The sequence below is a fragment of the Vespa crabro genome, chromosome 8, assembly GCF_910589235.1.
Source record: "Vespa crabro chromosome 8, iyVesCrab1.2, whole genome shotgun sequence".
Taxonomy (NCBI): Eukaryota; Metazoa; Arthropoda; class Insecta; order Hymenoptera; family Vespidae; genus Vespa; species Vespa crabro.
Window position 1 is genome coordinate 4101732 of NC_060962.1, and position 22500 is coordinate 4124231.

Sequence of the window (22500 nt, forward strand, 5' to 3'; positions counted from 1 at the left end):
ACGAACTATCATTTTGTTATAAATTTAACTATTAGAAAAACTTTCTCCTTGTTAGTAAAAGAAAGAATAAAAAAAAAGAAAGAAAAAAAGGGTGAGAGTAAGAAAAAAAAGAAAAAAAAGAAAGAAAGAAAAAAAAACAGAAAATAATAAAAAGCAAGAGAAAGAGAAAAAGCCATAAGGAAACTTTGCATTTTTCATAACAAAATTTTCTTCTTACGTATTAAAATCTCACACCACCAGCAGCACTACTACTACTACTACTACTACTATTACTACTACTACTACTACTACTACTACTACTACTACTACTACTACTACTACTACTATTACTACTACTACTACTACTATTATTACTACTACTACTACAACTACTACTACTACTACTACTACTATTACTACTATTACTACTACTATTACAACTACTACTACTACTACTACTACTATTACTATTTCACCACCACCACCACCATCATCATCGACCGTCAACGGGATAAAAGGTTTTGACTCGCGTACATTAAAAGTTATAAAGAACTCAGCCCGTTCGGCACGAACAGCACGCGCCCATCGTCTTTGAAACTACTTCCGGAAACGAAGAACCTTTAAAAGAACCTTGGAGAACAGCCGAGGCGAGAAAAAGAGCGTCGAAGGTAAAAAGAGAAGAGAGAAAGTTTCATTGCAAACTCGTCCATCGAAAAGCATATCTACGAGTTAATAGAATATAGAAAAAAAAAAAAAAGAAAAGAAAAGAAAAAGAAACAGAAAAGAAAAAGGAAAAGGAAAGAAACGAAAACAAAGTAAAACCTATCGATCGCAAGTAAATTAAAAATTGTTATTAAATAAATTTTTCATTAGATACGTTCGATACTCGGGAATTAATTCTTTCGGATATACATATTTACTATTTTACAATAATATATACGCTTTCAATCGGGTCATTCCAATCACGTTAATTTTTGAATCACTGAAAGCTCTCAAATGAGAATCGTACGATTATAATTAGAAATGATCGTACAGTTTACATTACGCGGTCCGATAAAAGCCATTTCAACGATTAAAATTACGATGCGAATTTGAATAAAACGATTCGTTTATATCACTGATATTCAACCAAAAAGTTCGACAATTATTTCTGGATAACTGTCTATCCAGTTGCATTCCACAAATCTACTGGTTTTCACCGCAAACTCACATCTCAGCTTAACGGAAACGCGGACATTACGAGAAACTCCAAAATTAATAAACGATCGATCTCCCTGATCGATTCTGGCGGTCTGTGGATATCCAGAAGATTTCACTAACCAACCGAACGGAATTAACCTTCGATAATTAATACATCTTTAGACGGAGTAAGCCTCAAAGAGTATATGCCTAAAATTTTAATTGGCCAATACTATAAACAGAGTCCAAAACGTGAATTATTCGTTAAAATTTCGATTATATTTCGAAATATATCTTTTCTAATCAAAATATGATTGTTTAATCATAATGATATTGTTTTAAGAAAAAAAATTTCTAGTATATATCTAATACATTTTATCTGCTAATTTTTCTTAAATATATTTTTTCCCTCTTGTTTCTTTTTTTTCTTTTTTTTTTTTAATTTAATAATAATCCATAATAATGTATCCTTAAATATATACGCCCAACTATATAAATTAATGATAATAATATATATATATATATATATATATATATATATATATAAATAAATAAAAATAAATGATTCTATTAAGACTGTGCACATTTTCAGTATTTGATAAAACGATTCATGTTAGCAACGGTGAGTAAAATCGTAGTCGTTGCCTGATGAGAATAGAAGCCTTAAGCTACATCTTCATCTATCGCTTTCGTATCCTTTTGTCTCCCTTCCGTTTTCATCCTTGTCGTCCTTTCAGAGGACTTTAAACTTGTCGCTGGTACAAAGACGACGAGTAAAGCGGCTCGAGGCACCTCCCAATTCTTCCATAGATTCCCACTGTTAACGGTACATTTCTTGCTCGTCTACGAACTTGGTCTATTAACTTCACGGGCCACGAAGATATTCTCCAAAACCGCTAAATGTGCATCCGCAATGAGAAACAGGCTATCAACCATAGCTCTGAAACCTATATAATCAAGTACTAAAGTTTCAATTAAAATCTCAACCTACAACTTGCTAAGACTATAATAATTCTTTATCAAATTGAAAGGATCGATTGACACGAGTTCGATCGTTGTTTTTTCTACTTTCTTTGTTTCTTTTTTCTTCTGTTTTTTTCTTTTTTTTTTTTTTTTTTTTTAAGTAACTTTTCTGATCACTCTTTGATTTATACGTATCGACGAATTATTTCTTTACGAAGCATAAAGTATCGAAAAGATTTTTAATAGGACGATAAAAACGGTCCTTTTTATTTCTAAGAAAAAATTAAATGCCGTTTTAATTGTACGTTCTTTGTATTAAAAACGAAATCATTAACTTAATGTCAGTATGTATATTAATCGGCATCTTCTATGGTTACGTGTAAAAGAATAAAATCCTCTAAGATAGATATAAGATAAAAAAAAAAAAAAAAAGAAAAAGATCGTTTTGTTAAGTCACTGCTTATAATAAAAAACGAGTGCACGTTTTCTATCCATGATGCAAATAAAAGAGAGTAATTAATTTTCTTCATATTGGTTGAATTCAGAATTCTTGTTTAGTGAACTATCAGGAAGATTGTGAATTGTGTGGACGTTATATGTAGTATCACATCGATTTGTTTCAACTCGCACGCTGTTCCACGACTTTCCTCGAGTTCTTAGGTCGCATAAAATCGATAAAGAAAAACGAGACTGTAGCGTTGATTAATAGATCGATTAACCTTTAACGAGAAAGTGAAGTCGAAAGATAGTGTCGAGAGATAAAGCGAGTTGTAAAATACCTAAAACAATCAATAACTGAACGGTTAGTAATCGTAAGCAATCAAGGAGTAATATCCTTTTCTAAATTAACTATGTTAACCATAATTGTTAACCATTTTCCATCGAGCGAGTGTGCGGATCTATATAAAATTTATTTCGATTAAAAATAAAATTTCTATTTATTGCGACAAGAATTCATAGAATTTTAATCAATTAATGAACCGTAAAATAAAAACTTAAAAAATTATAGATATAATATTTTTTTAATAGGAACTGAGATAAAAACAAATGATTTATTTATTATTTTATTTCGAAATAAATAAATAAATAAATAAATAAATAAATAAATAAATAAATAAATAAATAAATATATATATATACAGATAAAAATTAATATTACAATGTAATTTATAGTAAATTAATAAATAAATTAATAAATAAATGATACAATATTTTTTGTTATTTTTGTTATTATGAAATCTTCCTTCTAATATAAATACTATTAGATTCGTGTGGATTAAAGCGATAAAAAAGAAGAGTTGGATATAAAGAGATACATATAAATAGATAAAGAAACGGAAAGTTAAATAGGGAAGAGAGAGAGAGAGAAAGAGAGAAAGATATAGAAAGGGAGAAGGAAAAGGAAGAAGGAATAAGAGAAATCGTAGAGAGCATGGATAGGACATAGAAACCAAATCCAAAACGCGAACTTGCAAGGGCAGTGTACGTGTCGCATATCCATCACTGTCTAACTGTAGAGAAGGTTCATCGAAGTTGTTTCGCCAACTGGATTTCGTCATTGTCGAGAATCCAAGCTAACACACGAGATATACATACTAGTGCGGCCTCTAATACCATTAATTTCATTACAGAACGTAGGTACATTGCGCGTTTAGATATATCGGACCGATTCTACCTCCTCGTTTCCTCTGAATTTCGACTGAGTTTACGATTCGGAACAATTTCTCTTTCCTCCTCTGAAGAAACTCCTTCTCCCTTAACGATTTCTCTCTTCTTACATACTTAAGTAAGTACTTACTTTCTTGCTGAGTTTATCCCGCAAAAATAAGTTTTAAATAGAAACTCTTTAATACGTTTATTAATAATAATCGTAGGAGGGATAACTTTCTATGCGCATAAGGGAGCAAAAGTAGTTCCTGTATATTCCAAAAGTTAAGCTTGAACCGAGGCTGAGTTTATTTATCGTTATGCTTATTCTATACGTTTACTTCCTTCCTTGTTTTATACATTTTCTATAAGTATACACGTGACCGAATTCAAGGAAACTCAATGTCCCGAATAAGCCCTCCCTCTCCCCTCCCGCTTGTTTATGTTTTTCGTATGACTTCATACGCGCATAAGTAAATATGTACTACACGTAGTAAATGCTGACAAAGCAAATTCGTTTCGTTTGAAAGATCGTGAATGTATAGAAACACATGAGTCAAACGCGTAATACGTAATACTTTTGAGGAAAAGTCTTTGAGAAAGAGAAAGAGAGAGAAAAAAAAAAGAAAAGGACAAAAGAAAAGAATTATTTTACGTTAAAAGTATTACGTGGATATTTGTACATAATATCGTTTCATTTCTCTTGAGATTTTTCTATTAATGAAATGTATATGTATAAATGAAATTGAAATAAATTCAAAAGTATTGTATTGAAATATACATTTGCTTTATGGACAATATCCTTATTTACATTACAAAATGTAGATGTTTGCGAATTCTTAAAGCTCCAAAGGGATATTGCAAGAGCTTTCAAGCTGAAACGCAGTTTCAAGATTGCAGGAGGTTATCAAATGAATAACAGGAAATATGTTTAAGTTTCATGAGCTTTTTGTCAATATAACATTTGTCTTTGAAGATTGCGAATGAGACGATTACAAGACTGAATGAAGTTAAAATACTATCGGATTTACGATCACTCAAACATTTCGAATTTGCGAAATTTCGAACTCACGAGAGCATTATGACGATTGCGGCGAGGGTACAATACAATAAGAATAATTTATGATGAACATTAAAGTTTCAATTGAAATTGTTAATTAACCAAATATAAAAAATTACGATTTAAGAATGGAAATAAATAATATCTAATCGAAGATTTTTGAATGAAGCACGATCAAACCGTAATCGAATTAATAATTAATCAACTAAGCAAATCGATTATTAATTATCAACGTTAAGAAATTTATATTACAGGAATATAACGAATAATAGGAATGATTCAATTGAATATACATTTAAACGAATCACTATTCATTCGATAATAAAATTCCGTGGATAAAATCTACTCGAATTAACGCAGAGAAAACGAAGTAAGATCTTTCTTTAATCTTAATGCATTTTCTTCTTCCAGTTTTTTTTTCTTCTTCCTATTACTCTTAAACTCTCCGACCCCAATTCTGATCTTCCCTTTTTTTCTTTTTTTTTTTTTGTTTTTTTTTTCTTTTTCTTTTCCTTAACCTACTTCTTCTCTATTCCCTTTTTGTGTGTACCTATGTATAATACTGTTGTACCATTTACAAGATAATATACATAATCCAGGAATAAAAAATATTCTTTAACATCTATTACTTGATATTAAAAATTCAATGATTTATTTATTAACTTCAGGGATATGAAAAAAGATTGCATTGCATGAAAATTATATTATCCAAAAAAGAAAATTAACAAAGAAAAAATAAATAAATAAAAGAAAAATAAATGATCAAAGGCTCATTGAAATTATCAGCAATTTCATCCGCCATGAAACGTTTCTTCTGTATTCAATGAAAAGAAAGTCATTCCGTCTGGGAATAGTTCTTGATTTAGGCGATATAGTCAAAAGTATATATCGAAAGGATAGATAACGTAAAGACGATTGCTTCCATCGTGCGAAAGGACTCGATCTCGAAGCAATTTCGTCAGTTAATGGTTCCTCGATACGGTGAAATCGAACCTATTGAACGCGATCCTACTGAAATAATGGTGGAACTCTGAAGAAAAAACTAATTCGACGAGAATCGCGATACTTTTTGAAAATCCCGTATTACCATTGTCTACGAAGTTTTGTTGAAATACATAGTAACCACGTTAGAAATTAATTTCAATCGAAGAATATCGAGTCTAAATTATTTCATAAGTATTATACTTGAAATTTAAAGTCATACTCAATAATATTTTTCATTCATTTTAATTCACTCCTTTCATAACGTTTTAATATAAAATTAAACTCTTTTATAACAACGCGCAATGAAGTAAAAATGATACTCTCTTACACATACTATATTCGTATTTTTTTTTTTTTTTTTTTTTTTTTTTTTTTATTTATTATTATTCATTTTATCATGACAAAAATTAATTTTCACCTTATATCCATATTTTTATTACGAGTTATACTTACTATAATACATTATTTGTACCAATATAAGTAATACCATAATTTCACATTGTTCAACTTTTTTGTAAATATGAAAAAAGATTAACGAAAAATCGATTTCAAGGTAATACCGTATCTACTCGATTAATTTTCGTCGATCGTAAATTTTCCAATATAATTAATCATTTTCTTAGACATTTTCAACGACCGTCTTTAATTTACTTTGATTCGCTTCATCTTTAGAAAAAGCAATGTGCGGATGAGAGAAATGCACGGGAGCCCGCCCTTTCAGTTTTTAGTTCAAAACGTTCGTTCTGTTTTGTTTTAAAACGTCGCGTTTTCTTATAGTAACGTAACTAATCTCGCACGAAAGGAGTCGCCACAGAAATTGAATTACTCGTACGTGTCCTGTGCCAAGAACCAGATAAATTCGCCACTGGGAGACGTTTGCCAGAGCGACGACAATCTTTCCGACATATTAACGCGTTATAGCTTCGAGCCCGTCGTACACGCCAACGTGAGATCATAAATCCTCTTGCCTTTATTGCGTTGGCATTAAGAAACAAAAGGAACGAGACGGACGGAATAGAAAAAAAAGAGAAAAGAAAAGAAGAAAAAGAAAAGAAAAAAAATTCTTTAAATTTATCAACTAGCAATATGGAATGTATACACGTTGAGATTTTTATCAAACAAATATATTGTCGAACGTTATTATACGATTTATTTCATTATTTATATTTTTTATATCGAATGAAATATTTCAATTCAACAATAACAAAATAAAAGTTTCGTTGTTATGTTAACTATTAAATAGTGCATAATTAAATATATATATATATTAATTCAATGACATTCGTAATTTTTTACTTGTAAAATATTTAAAATAATTCGTTGTAATATTTTGTTTCACTTTAGAAACTTAGTTCGTTCTTATAAACGTAGAGCAAAAGTTATCTTAAAAACGTTTAAAATAAATTATTTAATGAGATTGACGTTAAACATGTTAATTGTCTGTAATAAAGAAATATTTTAATCGATCGAACGTTTAGAATATAAATTATTTGTCGAATTTAAAATTTTATTTTTACGTTATAACGATAAATATTTTACAATATTTAAATAGATAAATCAAACGATTATCCGTTTAAATTGTTTCTCTACATTTAATTTACTCTTTAAACTTTCTAGATTTCTTTTCTTTTCTTTTTTTTTTCTTTTTTTTTGTGTTTTTTTTTTCCTTTTTTATTTTCACTAAAAGAGAAAAATAAAAGAAGAAAGCTTTCTCGTCGAAAGGTGAACGGAAGAAACATCAATGATTCCGTGCTCCGGAAAATCGGAAAACTCTTTTCTCGCCTTTTCTCTTCCATTTCTTTCAACGTTTTCCTAGGTTGCACAAATATTTCACGAGGCTCGGTCACAGTAAGATAAACTGCTTTGCAGAAAATGGGCTCCGTTCACGGTGAGGAGCTACCTTTCGTCTTTGGCGCCGCTTTGGTAGACGGATTCGCACACTTCCCGAAGAATTACACGCGATCTGAGGTGGCACTATCAGAGAGCATCATTCAATATTTCGCCAATTTCGCTAGAACTGGGTAAGTCTTCCATAATTTCATTATTAATCCTAATTATTCCCGATGGAATGTAAAACACTCTCAGATCAATTTTGAGCTCAATTAAAAGAATTTCATGCGCATTGCGTGATGCATGAAATTTTTTTTTTTATAACAACAGAATTGAAAATGCATTTTCAAAGCTAATGATTATTATTTCTGAAATTTCAAAGAATATACGTTATTTATTTTAGAAACAAAATTATACAGTCTGTATAAATGACAGCTGTTCAAACTGCCTGAGTTACTTCAGCGCATCCCAAATGCATAAATTGAAATTATTTTGAGGTGTACACAAGTAGAGTTAACCTACTGGTGGAATTCAATTCGTTTCTAAAACGGTATAAAAATTCCTTTGTAACGTCAAAACTATAATCATATCATTGACATTCTAATATCCATTGAAACGAACGATATATTGTATCTATTTACAAAAAAAGAAAAAGAAAAAAGAAAGAAAACAAAATTTCTACCAGAACATATTTTTTATCCCCTTATATTATTAATATTAAATAAATCATATTTTTATAAATTAAATTTATTATTCGTGACAATAAATCGTATATCGTATCTCATATTCCATTCCTCAAAATATGAAAGAAAAAAATGCCGATTAACGAGTTACGAAATGAATATTAAAAAAATCATGCCATTCGATATTATTGGATTATGACTAGATAGATAGATATTTCATTTGCACACATAAATCACGCAAATATTATTTGGTTACGTATGGTTTAATCAAAACTAACATCTCTGAAATCTGTGGGGGATTAAGTGATTACATCATTAGGATTTGAATATTAATCAATCACTTGTAATTATTTATTTATTACGCTTTCGAACAACATTTTGCAAACTAACGTATAATATATCATATATACATGTGTGTATGTGTATGTGTCTGTGTGTGTGTGTGTGTGTATATATATGGTATTGAAATATATCCACGTAGTCATATCCTCCAAGATTTCAATATAACTTTATTCCATTTTTGATTATAAACTCTTTGAAGATATTCTTTGTTCTTCTGTACCAGATCGAATCCTTTTATAACACTTGCGGCGTGTCGTTAGTGAGACAAGAAAATTTGCATCCCTATTAGAAATTCAAAAAGGCCGCATAACATCTCACCGCCGTCTCGCTTAACCGAGCTCGTTTGATAACGTATAGATACGAAGATGGGTGCTTCATTTCGACGGAATCGAATCTTTCAAATGATACCAACTATCGCACGGCATTCTCCAACGTGCCAATCGTGATTTGCATGGTTACCATTCATTTCGATATTCGCGATTATCGCGGTAAGATCGACCGTTCGTTCATCTTTTAAATCGAGTTCGTTAAAAAATAATGGCTCGTTGTCAGTTAACCGACGATAGGAGTGATCTCCTTTTTCTTTTTCTTTCTTCTCATCTTCTTTTATATTTCTTTTTATTTTCTTTTTTTTTTTCTTCTTTTTTATAATCGCGAAATAACTTTTCCGTTTCTTCGTTTCTCCGTTTGTACAACGACGTATGGTCGAATTTTCTCAATCGTTCCCGAAACGAGTTCACTCGTTGGATAGGCGAATCGAGTTTCATGAAAAATCGAAAGATACTGTAGGATAAAAGAGATATAGAGAAAAAATTGAAAGTGAAAAAAAAAATAAAAGTAAAAGACAAAATAGACAAAAAAGAGAATTGAAAAAAAAGAAAACGATAAAAAAAGTTGAAAATACAGAGAAAAGTAGATAAAAAAAAAGAGAGAGAGAGAGAGAGAGAGAGAGAGAAAATATTTTTTTTTGTCCGCGGTCACGACGGAAGGAACGAATTTTCATCTCGCTTCCTCATGAATATGGAAAATTAGACCTTTCCGGTAGATAGGTCTCCTCGTTTCTTTTTTAACGCGCTTCCCGTAAATTGATTTCGCACGACGCGGCTGGTACGATGCTATTCACGTGACTTGTTTCTAATTCCAAGAGGAAACGAAGACGAATGGATGATGTTCTTTGTCAAATCTAACGAATATTTATTATATAAATCTAATCTAAACAATTGAATAATACAAAGATAGACATTAATGTATTTTCCCGAACAAAAAACTAAATTTTCTTGATCCAATATAATTATTTCTCTTTATCATTCACTATCGTTTGTTTTCCGTCAATTGTTTTCGTTCAAACGAAAAAATATTATAAAAAAATAAAAAAAAAATATATATATATATATATATATATATTTATATTTATTAATTTCCAACATTATTATTTTTCTCGATGAAATTATTACTATCACGTTTTTTATCGATTATTATTGTTCTAACGTAAAAAGTATTGTCTAAATAAAAACTTATATACGTGTATAGTAATTTGTCTTTTTCCTCAATGATATTATTATTACATTCTTTCTCGAATTGTTTTAATATATTTAAACAAATTCTATCAAACGATATCATTTTGTAGCATGTACATCGAACTAAATCCAAGCAGATCAATTGCCATAAAGCTTATCGTCTTACAAACTCGACTCGAAACGTTCACGACGGTGGTTCTCGATCTCGAAGAGGAAAGATAACACAACATCCCTCCTTCTCCTCCTCCTCCTCCTCCTCCTCCGTCGTTTCCTTCTCCTCCTTCTCTCGTTATTCCTCTCTCTTGATCCTTCTCCCCTTTTACGTAACATTCTCGTCCACCAACGAACACGTCTGTCTATAGCTTAGGCTACGAACTGCACAAACTCGATCCCATCGCAAAACTAGCAAGTTATTGGCGACATATGCGAAAGTACAGACCCCATACTCTTCATGAATATTCAAAAGTTAGCTTGAAACAAGCCAACGACGATATTTCGATCCGTTCGAGTCAAGTGAAATTTCCTTCGTCCGATAGTCTCAAATTCTCAATCATAAGATTCTCAAACCAATGTGTATGCGCTTATAGAATGATGTGTCAAGAATTTTGCTAGAACAGGATATCTTAAAGGATAAAACAAATTATTCTAACAAACTAATTTCATTTTTATTTCGTTTTATAGTAAATTAGTAAATAGTAATATATAGTAAATTTGTTAAGTAATCGTATTAATCGATTATTATATATATATATATATATATATATATATATAATATATTTATGTATAAATAATTTATAAACAATTAATGTTTATAATAAATTATATCTATTCGATATAATATTATATTATTATATCGCAAGCATTTCCTTCTTCTTATAATATAACCTTTTATTCTAATAGAATTTATTCCCTTTTCCATTTTGTTATCACAAGACGAGATTTGCTTCAACAGACGAAAAGAGGAAAGGAAACGATCAAGAAATCACAACACTCACACCTTCTCCTTTCACATGTACATAGTACCTTTATCAGACTAATGGTATTATCCCTTCTTTCGTATTTATAGCCATTTATTATGTATACATGCTCCTTTTCATCGAAATTCTACCATGATTTCTACTAATACCTGCTTACCTTTGACGAAATTTTTCAAGATAATGTATTAATAATTAAAAGGGTAGAGAGAACATAAAGAGGAACTAGAAGGGAAGGAAAGGAAGTATAAAATTAAATGAAATTAATCCAAATGGATTTAACGTAAGACTTTTCCATCGTTTAAATCGAAATTCGAAAAAAGATTAACTTTTAATCAAGTTAAGTTCAAAGATAACAATATCCAGATTAAAACTTGATATGATATAAATAAGTAAAGGCTAAATTTTAAAAGAAATATATCAGATTAGATATCTTTCAATAAATAAAATAAATGTGAATATTAAGTTTGATTAGATGATAGATATATAACTATATTAGCAAGCTAATTTATGAACTGTTGATAAGATCGAATAAACTATTTTTTTTATGATAAATATATAAAATCGTAATTGAATGATTTGAAGATATAACTAAATATGCCTTTAAAATTAAGCAAGGAACAATTTCTTAATATTATTTATGATCACAAATCAAGAGGAAAAGATTTTTCATATTCTTCTTGAACTCTTATCTACTATTTTCTATTATATATTGTTTATATCCTTTTCAACTCGATTCTTGATAACGGAACAATCTTCTATTCTTTCCTGTCACATGTAAGCTCTATCATTCGATCATTTCTGTTCTTTTTCCGATCGAAAATCTTCGATTCTTTTGTCTCAGGTTTCTGTTACTATTGTTTCTCCTAAAACCTATTTGTACGACTTTTACTGTCCGTTACGTTTCTACTGTATTTCACTAGTCTTTGATTTTTCTTTCTCCATTGTAGAACCCTCATGTCATCCAAATCGATTATTTCGTTGAACGTAAAATCGTACTCCATTCTCTCTTTGAGAGTTATGTCATTTAATTAATTAAACGTTAACACTTAATAAAACATTACAATATGATATTATATAAAGAATAGATATTCAAATATACCATATTGTAATGACTTATCTTATATATATATCAAAGATATATATGTATATTTATATATATATATATATATATATATAAATATACAGTGTTATATATATATATATATACAGTGTTATATAACGCATAGAGCAGGAAGCAATATTGGCGTTTGAAGAAGGAGGTAGAAACCCTTCAAATTTCCCGAGTTTTTCTTTCAACGTCTCTTTTGTTATACCTTCGAGCTTCCGTCGTACAAAGGCAAGTGTCGTTGTACAAGCGCGTACATGTGTGTGTGTGTGTGGCTAAGTCTCTCTTTGTTTGTGGGTGTGTGTGTATATGTGTTGCGTATTTGTGTATGTGAGAGAGAATCTTTCCTTTGATCAAAACGTTCTATTATTTTAGTAATAATTGAAAAATCGATTGTTTTACTTTCATTACCGTTCGAGATCGATATTAACCAATTGTATTAACTAATCGGACCGATTCTAACGAATTGAAAAAAGAATGAAATAAATCGTTCGACGCTAACTGTATGATTAAATTTTTACCTTTCTTCTTTTCTTTTCTTTCTTTTTCTTCTTTTTCTTTTTCTTTTTTCTTTCCTTTTTTTTTTGTTGTGTTGTATTTTTAAATATACACGATGGCTATATACGAAAAGTAAGAGAAAAAGGGAGAGAAAAAGGGAGAAAGAAATAAAGGTAACATGGCTCTGACTCGAAACGATCGATGTAATTGCTATGGAAGCCGGCATTAAATCGTCAATGTAGAGAGAGAGAGAGAGAAAGAGAGAGAGAGACAGAGAGAGAGAGACAGAGAGACAGAGAGAGAGACAGAAATAGAGAGAGAGATAGAGAGAGAGAGAAAGAGAGAGAGAAAGAGAAATAGAGAGAGAGAGAGAGAGAGAGAGGAAGAGAGACGTTATATTGACCGTGTACATATTATTATACCCCTCGGTATAATTTATCACAATTTACGTCCGCGAGACTGCATCGTCACATGTCGTAATTCAAACTTGACCGACGCTAACTCCAGAGATTATCTCCGCTGTCCACCTGGACTCCGACCACCATCACGCTTGTAGTACCATGTCCGTCGCATCGGTATCATCCTGGTAACTTCAACGTTTCACGACATTCTCGCGATCACGATACTGATTTAATCACTACCGATCTGAATCTCGATCGGAACGTTTCCTTATTACCGATGAATATTCACTAACATCAACATGCAATATTTTTCTTGTTAATAATAATAATAATTATTATTATAATGATGATGATGATAATAATAATAATAATATTAATAATAATAATAATAATAATAATAATAATAATAATAATAATAATAATAATGATGATGATTATGATAATAATAATGATAATATTAATTATTAAATCTCAACAAAAGAAATTTGATATTAATGAGAAAAATCATGCTACCTTTATTTTTCTTCTCCTTTTTTCTTTTTACGATACACGAAGGAATTGTTACATATTGTATTTAATGTGAACTTTCCGATGTAATTTAATATGCATCTACTTATTTATTTATTTATTTATTTATTTATTTATTTATTTATTTACTTATCGATTTATTTATATATTTATTTCTTTTTTTTGTTTTTGTTTTATCCTCTATAAAGCGATATTACATTTAATGTTATACGATTGCAAATGGATAAAATACAGCTTAATTTAATAGAAGATAATATCACGAATTACGCTATGCAGATGAGTTTGGGATCATATTTTCTTTGTAGGAACGATCTTCCATGTTTCTTCGAGCTAAAAATACAATACATTTCGATATAATGCAAATGCGTTCCTCTTTTTTCTTTCCTCTCGTTTTTTTTCCTTGTTCTTTTCTTTGTTGCTTCGTTCTTCTTCCTTTTCTTTTTTCATTTGTTTTTTTCTCTTTCTTTCTTTTTTTTCCTATCTTTTTATTTATTTCGGAACGCCAGAAAATGACTATTCGAACGGTGTGATTCGTATTTACCGGATCGCGAACGAACGAATTTATCCGTTCGTTTCCGTTCCTCTTTTTTTTCCGTTATTCTTTCGCGCTTTGCCATTGTTACGGATCGCTTAACGATCAGAGAAAGAAAGAGAGAGAAAGAGAGAATGGAAATGAACGAAACATTGAACGACTTGATATTTGTTCATCATTTATAGCGTTTTAACCGTACATCAAACTATAAATATCAATGAAATAGTTCGTAGTGTATGTATATGTATATATCTATATAATAGATAAATATTTGTCTATTTCAACTAGATAAAATTCTCTCTCTCTTTCTCTCTCTCTCTCTCTCTCTCTCTCCTTCTCTCTCTCTCACGGATAATTACCATATAATCCACAGTAACAAGATAAGTAAGAAGATAATTTTGTTAGATTAATCAAGATTATATATCGGAAGCAAAGATTCTCCGGAATATAGTCAATAAAGAATAAAATTGAAATGCGATAATCTTTCTTGCAATAATAGTGAAAATCAATTATATTTAATAGTGATTACGATCGTATCGCAAAAAAGAAAATCTATTTAAGTAAAATATCTATGTTTTTCTTAATCGAATAATCATTGTATTTTTGTTCTCTTTTTTATTTTTTATATCTATATAAATTCTATTAAGAAAATCTATCATCAAATAGATATGCTTCTATGTTCTATATAGTTATCTTTTTTCATCAAATATTTCAAATTATCGAAGTGTAAAGAATTTATTTTTTCCGGACAAAAAAAAAAGATAAATAAGAATAAATTATTTAGTAAAAATTTCAAGTACGTAATATAAATTCCTTTCATACGATAACCTTACTTGATTTCCTTCCTTTTTTCTTCTTTTCAATTCCATGTTATAATTTATCATTTATTTCGAAAGAAAAAAGAAGAAGAAGAAAAAAAGGAACATTCAATAAATTATTCTAACGAATTAGATGATAAAGATTTCATCTGAAATGAAAATACTGTCTCATTGAACTTATCAACTTTACTTTTATATTCACGAAAGATATAGCTCGCTATAATGAGTAGATATGTTTTGTTTTTTTTTTTTAAAAGAAAACAAAAAATGAAAAAGAAATAAGAAATGCACGAACGAAATGAATTGGTGTAATGCTGCGACGAAAAGGAAAAAAAGAAAGTAAAAAAGAAAATAAAAAGGAAAGAAAAGAAAATCAAAAAAAAAGGAAGAAAGAAAAGAGAGAACGATAGAAAAAGAAAAAGTACGTACATACATACGTATATATATATATATAGTTCATACATACATACATACATACATACATACATACATACATACATACATACATACATACATATATATATATATATACTTCTTCGTTCCTACATAAGTACGAACGAAGACGCGCGCAAACATGATTTTCACGCGAATCCGCCCTAATAGAATTTTTCTCCCTCGGCATTGGAATACTGACGCCTAGAGCGTAAGGTTCGGTATCGCTCGTATAAGATAGAATACATCTGTCTCCAGTGAACCATGAAGAAAGACATTATGCCGCGTATGGCTTCTTTTCAGTAGCACACTACTTTCTTAACGATGTATCTATATGTTAGTTTAATACTTTCACACATTACACGCGCACAAACGTAATCCAGATATATTAAAGTACAAATACATTTTCTTCTCTTTCACCTTTCTTACCAATTCTCTTTGAAAATAGCGAAGATAATGTATTTCTTTGAAATTTTCTACTGACTTCTTTTCTTTTTTTTTTTTTTGTAAATTGTTTAAAATACAATATATTTGCATATATGTGTGCGCGCGTGTATGTGTGTGTGTGTGCGTGTATGTGTATAAATGTATCACATGAATTACCTGAAGATCAGATATCATCTTTTTCTTTTTTCTTTTTCTTTTTTCTTTTTCTTTCTCTTCTTTTTTTTTTCTTTTTTTTATTATCGCGTCGAGATAAATAAGTCGAAATGTTATCGCGTTCGATCATAGATAATAAACGTTTATCACTTTCAAGCGATAATGTATCAATGCATTTTTCTCTATAGGAAAGATAAAAAAAAAAAAGAAAGAGAAAACAGCTGATCATATAATTTAAATATAAATTTAATTAAATGTTCATTCATGCATCAAACGTTAAACGACAAAAAGGGATGACGAGTCAAAGGGTAAAACTTGGCTTGTATTATTCATATAATAATAAAGAAGCATTAATCATCGAACAAATTTTCCTTTTCATATATGTTCCTGGATATTTAGAGATTAATAATTATAATTTTATCGGTTTTTATGGCGAAATCCTTTTCCCGCGTATATCTATTATCACGGAGGAAATTATTGGAGTATCAATAAAGTTGAAACGAGTGAACATTAAGGCCGATTATTCAAATAAAAGCCAGTATATTCGATTAACCTTTTAGCGCAATTAAATGTTTCACAAAACAATTGATGAACGTTTCGACGAGATACGAGGTACTTTTTATCACTAATATGTAGACTTTATCAAGCTTTTCATTTGAAAATATTGTTCGGATTAGCATCTCTGTTACTGGTATAGAAATCATCGAAATGTACGAGCGTAAACGCGCGCGATTATAAAAACATTTACGTTTATTTAACATTTTTTAAAGAGAATTTCAAGTATTTTATACGATCAATAAAAAATAAAAAATGTTGATCGACTGAGATATATACATATATAAATGACAGATAATTTATACAAAAACGATTATATGTTAATAATTTCAACCTGTTCATCGAAGAAATAATTTTTAAAAGATTATATCTCGATCTTTAAATATTTCGAAAAAGTAGAAAAACATATTCCATTGTCCAAGAACAGATCGTTCAAGGTATCATCCGAGAGTATTACAACGACTTCGACTGAAACTCGACGACCTCTTCGATGTAACTCTGTCTTTGGCTCTCTGCTCCGTTTCCTTGCCCTCTGATAACCTCGAACCCGTTATCGATTCTTCACCCCACTTCACTCGCTTCCCTCGACACCCGAGTACCTACTTTTCTCTCTATCTCTATTTCTATCTCTCTCTCTTTCTCTCTCTCTCTCTCTCTCTCTCTCTCTCACTCACTCATCTCTCTCTCATCTCTTCATCCATTATGCATACCTAGCTTGAGAGATAAGAGAGAGAAAGGGAGAGAGAGAGAGAGACAGAGAGAGAGAGAGAGAGAGAGAGAGAGAGAGAAGGAAAAGGAGAAAAGGGAAGGACCTTCTAAGTAGCGGTTTACCTGTTGCAATGCATGAATCTGTGTGTGATGCATCATCCTCAGAGACACTTTGAAAATAAGCATAAACTGAAGTATCAATATTCATTTCATAGCCTGAGTATCATTTCAATCGATTATTATTCATTTAGATTGTCGATCGTTCACTTAGGTAAGATTTGAAAAATTTTTTCATCAGACTTATATAAACTTTTTACCAATGATCTTTCTTATTCGTCATTCTTAAAAGTTCTACAGTTCGATATTACCTTAGCAATGCGACTTAATTGACAATTATTATAAGTGGATTGTTTATCGAAATGTTATTGTCTTCGATAAGGCGATAACATTTGAAAAATTTGAAGTAACGTAAGTCCGAATTATAAGATACTTCAAAATTTGAAGAACAGTCTAAACTTCCAATGGAAGATAAGAAAAGATATGATTAAATCCTAGATCCAAATTTTTTTCTTATAAAATCTATGAAAGAATATCGATAATTATTTTAGATAAATATTCATAGATAACTTAACTATTTTTTTTTTTTTTTGGTTAACAAAAGATATATCACCTCTCGATTCGAAAGAATCTTGATATAAAATGAAATCACGATGTTCGCATTAATTTTTTTTTATATGGAAGGTATCAAACTTACAACGAATCTCAGCAAGTGTGATTAGTTTTACTAAGTTTCTTCCATGAATATATTTGTTCGATCTGAAAATAAAAAAGAAAAGAAAAAACAAGACAAATATAATATTGCGTTATTATTATTGGAGAAAGATGATACAGAAACGTGACAGCAAATGAAAACGAAGTATATTAATTTACAAAAACAAAAAAAGAAAAATAAAATCGATCGTATGAAAAAGTAAAAAAAAAAACTTTTCATTTTTGTTTGAAATTTTTCTCTTTAAATATCGTCGCTTATTTTTTCATCCCATTTCCAATCGTATATACTTACTCTAGCAAAAACTTCTTTTCAGACTGTAACAAACGTGATATCAATTATAATATAATTTATTGATATCATTAACACTTTCAATATAACGGATAAAACAATTCTTGAATCAACGTTTCATACCTCGTTTGTTTCATAAAAATTCAATTGATTTCCATCGAAACAAAGAAATAATCGAAAATAAAGTATTTTAGTTTCGTTCATGTTCCCTGTAGTTAAAGTTGAATCAAATTAATAATTATTCCAAATAATAACGATCGATTCAATAACAGACATTATTCGTTAACAAAATTCACATTCTTCTGAATAATAAAAAAAAAAAAAAAAGATATTCAATTTGTATATCTTTACGTATATACGTTTATTACTTACATTTATTATTTAATTAATTAATTATTTATTATTACCTAATGGTTTTTACACCATTTTAAACTAATGTAAATTATTTTCTAAAAAATAATTCCTTTTGAGTTACGTTTCAAGCTCTTTCGAATATACGAAAAAGGAGATAAATAAATAATTGTACTTCATGCTTTTCAAGAAACCGGAGAACTATGTAATACGATTGTGCATTCATATGTCCATTCTTTATTCAATGGATTTGTCTAATTGTAGGGAAAAATTCATTTGTACGATGCGACAAGCCCATGCGACACGTAACGGCACGTAACCAGCTTGTTTAGTGAAGTACAAATTCATAGGGGTCAAATGTGATCGAGGAAAAAAAAGAAAGAAAAAAAAAACAAAAAGTTAAAAGTAAATAGTAAAAAAAATATATATATTTAAAAGAAAAACAAAAACAAAAAAAAAATACATAAAAAGAAAGAATACAACGAGTGTTATTCTATCCGAACATTCCAATCGCAATAAAAACATTTACATTGATATTATATATTGTAAAATTGTAACTCAATGAAAATGTTTAAAGAACTAAGAATAAGACATTAATAATTCATTCAATTCTTATTTTTATTTGTGTATATAAGTATGCAACATATATTACCATGTATACATATATATATATATATATATATATATATATATATGTAAGAAAACTTATGAGATCTATTTACGAAATATTGAATAATAAATAAAAGCATTACAGATAACACACAATACTTATCCTATTCTCTTGTATAATTGATCAATTACTTTTTATAAAATATTTTATCATTTTCAAAATTATTATAAGATATAAATTTAATTTCAGGCTTAAATTGTTCATTATTAATATTAATAAATCTAACTTTTTTCGAACGTATCATAATAATATTATGACTTTTTCTTGACGAATCCAATACGGCTCCGCAATATGCACGAAAGCTCATATAATAAAATAATTCGAAAGATGTCAATAAGGAATATCCTAGAAACAATCCGGCAATACCACCGAAGCCTACCACTAAATCCATATAACCAAAACGAACTTCTCTACGGAATATAAGGTCCGGCCAGTTTAAAATAATTTCGGTGGATAATAAATTTTCCGTATCATTATCAAAGCCCTCTACTGTTTTCATTAATCTATATACCGTAAAATTACAAGGTAAAGTGCATTTACAATCAATATATTTGTCGTATGCCTTTGTCAGACAAGAATATTGAGATAGTGGACATTCTTTGATTTGTTCTTTTTTTAAAAACCATGGCAAACAATTGCATTTTTTTGATATATCCTTCAAAAGGCAATTCAATCGACAATTACTGTAAGTCAATCGGCCCATACTGTTATAATGACATTGTCTTTGATAATCCGAAAGCATTTGAAAATCCGAAGTTACATAAGTATGATATACATAAAGCTGCATACTTGTAGGTATTCTAAGTTTTATGTGAGGTATAATATCACGATTAGGTCCAACATCGAACTTGTCCGTTATATAAAGTCTACAAAAAGGAAGAAAGAAAAATTTTCAATTAAGGAACGTCAAAACGTAATATTAATAATCAATTATAATATTTCTATAAATTAAGTATAAATCACTTTAATGGAAATAAGGTGGGTTTGAATTCCAATTTGAATGGCATGTCCTCAATCGAAATGGCCTTAGAGAAATTAAATTTGCAACAAACTCCAGCAGGTGTGACGACCTTCCTAAAATCCTTTCCTCGAATATTTCTATTATTTCTGAAAAAAAAAGAAAACGTTTTTTTTATTTTTCTTTTATTTACTTTTTTTTTTTTTTTTAACTTTTGCCTTTGCTTTTACTTTCGATCAAATATTACGTCAAAGGACGTTACTTAACTCACGTGATAATATTGTTTTCTAATATGTCATCACATTGTGGTGTCCATTGTTTAAAGGCATTATAGAAATTTGTCACTTTATTCGATATCTTTTCTTTAATTTCATCGCTTATCTTCTCATCCCACTTCCATTCGTATATTTTTTCGTAAAACCTTTTTTCGGTCTATAAATTAGAAATATAATATTAATTGAATAGAAATATAATATTAATTAATTTTAACGATCGATTGAAATTTAACGATGTAAAAAAAAACGAATTAATTAATTAATTATCTCGTTTCGTACCTCATTTTTATCAGAAACATTTAATTGATTTCCTTCGAAGCAAAGAAATACTTGTGGAAAAGATACTATCTCTTCGGACACCCGTGTCTCCAATTCCGTCAATGTCGGATTATTTTGAAACTTACCCCAAATTGTTATAATCGTGACGATCGTTGTTACGATAGATGCTATCGTTAACAAAAACCATAGTCCTCTATACAGAAGAAAAAAAGATAAATAAATAAACAAAAAAAAAAAAACAGAAAAGAAAAAGAAAAAAAAGAAAAGAAATTTTCTATCGTTAATTGTTCTTCCGGAGAATTATACAAACGAATTATTTCTTTTTTTTTTTTTCTTTTACCTCTCCCATTTTGGACGTGTAGAATCGGCGAAGTATGGCACACCGTGTAAACTATTTTCTAAAAGGTATTCCTTCGAGCTACGCTTTAAACTATTTCGCATATGCGATAACGACGGAAAATAATTGTACTTCATGTCGTTATTCAAGGGAACAAAAAACGAAAAAAAAAAAGAAAGAAAGAGAAGAACAAAAAATCAAATCCTCTATTAAATGCAAACACTTTAATAGCCTTTAGCGAAGTCGAAGAATGGTATTACGAAAGTACACTAGCGTGGCTAACTATCCTTTTATCCTTTGGATTCATCCGATTGTACTGTAAAAAAGAATCGATTTTTATGTTGAAAAGCGCATGCGACGCGTAAGAACACACATAAATAGATTATCTGGCATTGAACAGATTCATCAGTTTTTAGACGTAATAGTAAACTTGTTTCTGTATACTCTGATAATATAAACGTTATATACACATAGATACCAACCAACGTACATATCTCTATATATATATAATTTACTTACATATGTATATACGTTTTCTATTCCGCATGGCCTGTTTCCATCCATTCTGACAAAAGTACATTGAAAAATTTTACCTTATCCTCTTTAATGGTATCAATTAACCAAATGAATATCGATTAAATCAAAATCAAATACCAAATTATTTACTTTACCGAAGAATGATGATCTATATTTAAAATGATATCAAATGTAAATCGAGATAAGCGGAATTGTAAATCTACAATGATATTATATATAATATCAATAAATATTTAAACATATATTATATTCTACGATCATGCAAGAATAAAAGGTAGAAATTTTTTTATTTAAACATTTATATTATTCAATCGTTAATATTTAACATTTATCGTTAAGAGTATGAATATTTCCATATCGCTTTTTTTTCCCATACTCAATTTTTTTTTTGCAGGAAAGATGAATATTTGTTTAATGAAAAAAGGTTCCCAACGAAATTACTCAAACATAAATCCTTTATATCTCTCAGCGTTATCGTGCTCCTTTTATACATAATATATCAATATAATTTCGGTAGACAAAAATAATAGAAAATGTTCATATTCTTTCTGTTAAAATAATTATACTAACTCTTTCTCTTTAAAAATTATACTAGCCATTTGATATCGCATACTTATTTTTCAAATTTTCAAGATCTTCGCTCATAGAGATTTTATTATTATGAGAATATAGCAAAAGATTTTTTTTATTAATAC

At 29.2% G+C, this 22500-nt stretch overlaps 2 protein-coding genes across 6 annotated transcripts in view; one reads left to right on the forward strand and one right to left on the reverse strand.

Annotated features, from left to right (window-relative positions):
- LOC124426272 (neuroligin-4, X-linked) overlaps positions 1-22500 on the forward strand; it is a 232320-nt gene that overhangs the window by 187732 nt on the left and 22088 nt on the right. For all 5 annotated transcript variants that reach the window (XM_046967760.1, XM_046967762.1, XM_046967761.1 and 2 more), the window contains exon 10: positions 7682-7833. In XM_046967760.1, the coding sequence (XP_046823716.1) occupies positions 7682-7833 (152 nt within the window). The remainder of the gene's footprint in view (positions 1-7681; positions 7834-22500) is intronic.
- On the reverse strand, positions 19508-20892 carry LOC124426273 (pickpocket protein 11-like). Its single transcript, XM_046967765.1, has 2 exons — positions 20383-20892; positions 19508-20285 (listed from the first exon to the last, which is right to left on the reverse strand). Exons 1-2 carry the CDS (start codon positions 20424-20426, stop codon positions 19547-19549), a joined length of 783 nt encoding a protein of 260 aa, XP_046823721.1. The 5' UTR covers positions 20427-20892; the 3' UTR covers positions 19508-19546.

Bases quoted from the DNA above. Each gene is read 5' to 3' on its own strand.
- LOC124426273 (XM_046967765.1), bottom strand. From the start codon at position 20,426: ATGCCATTCAAATTGGAATTCAAACCCACCTTATTTCCATTAAA. The intron at 20,286-20,382 runs GTGATTTATACT...TCCTTTTTGTAG, and splicing joins CCCACCTTATTTCCATTAAA to ACTTTATATAACGGACAAGT.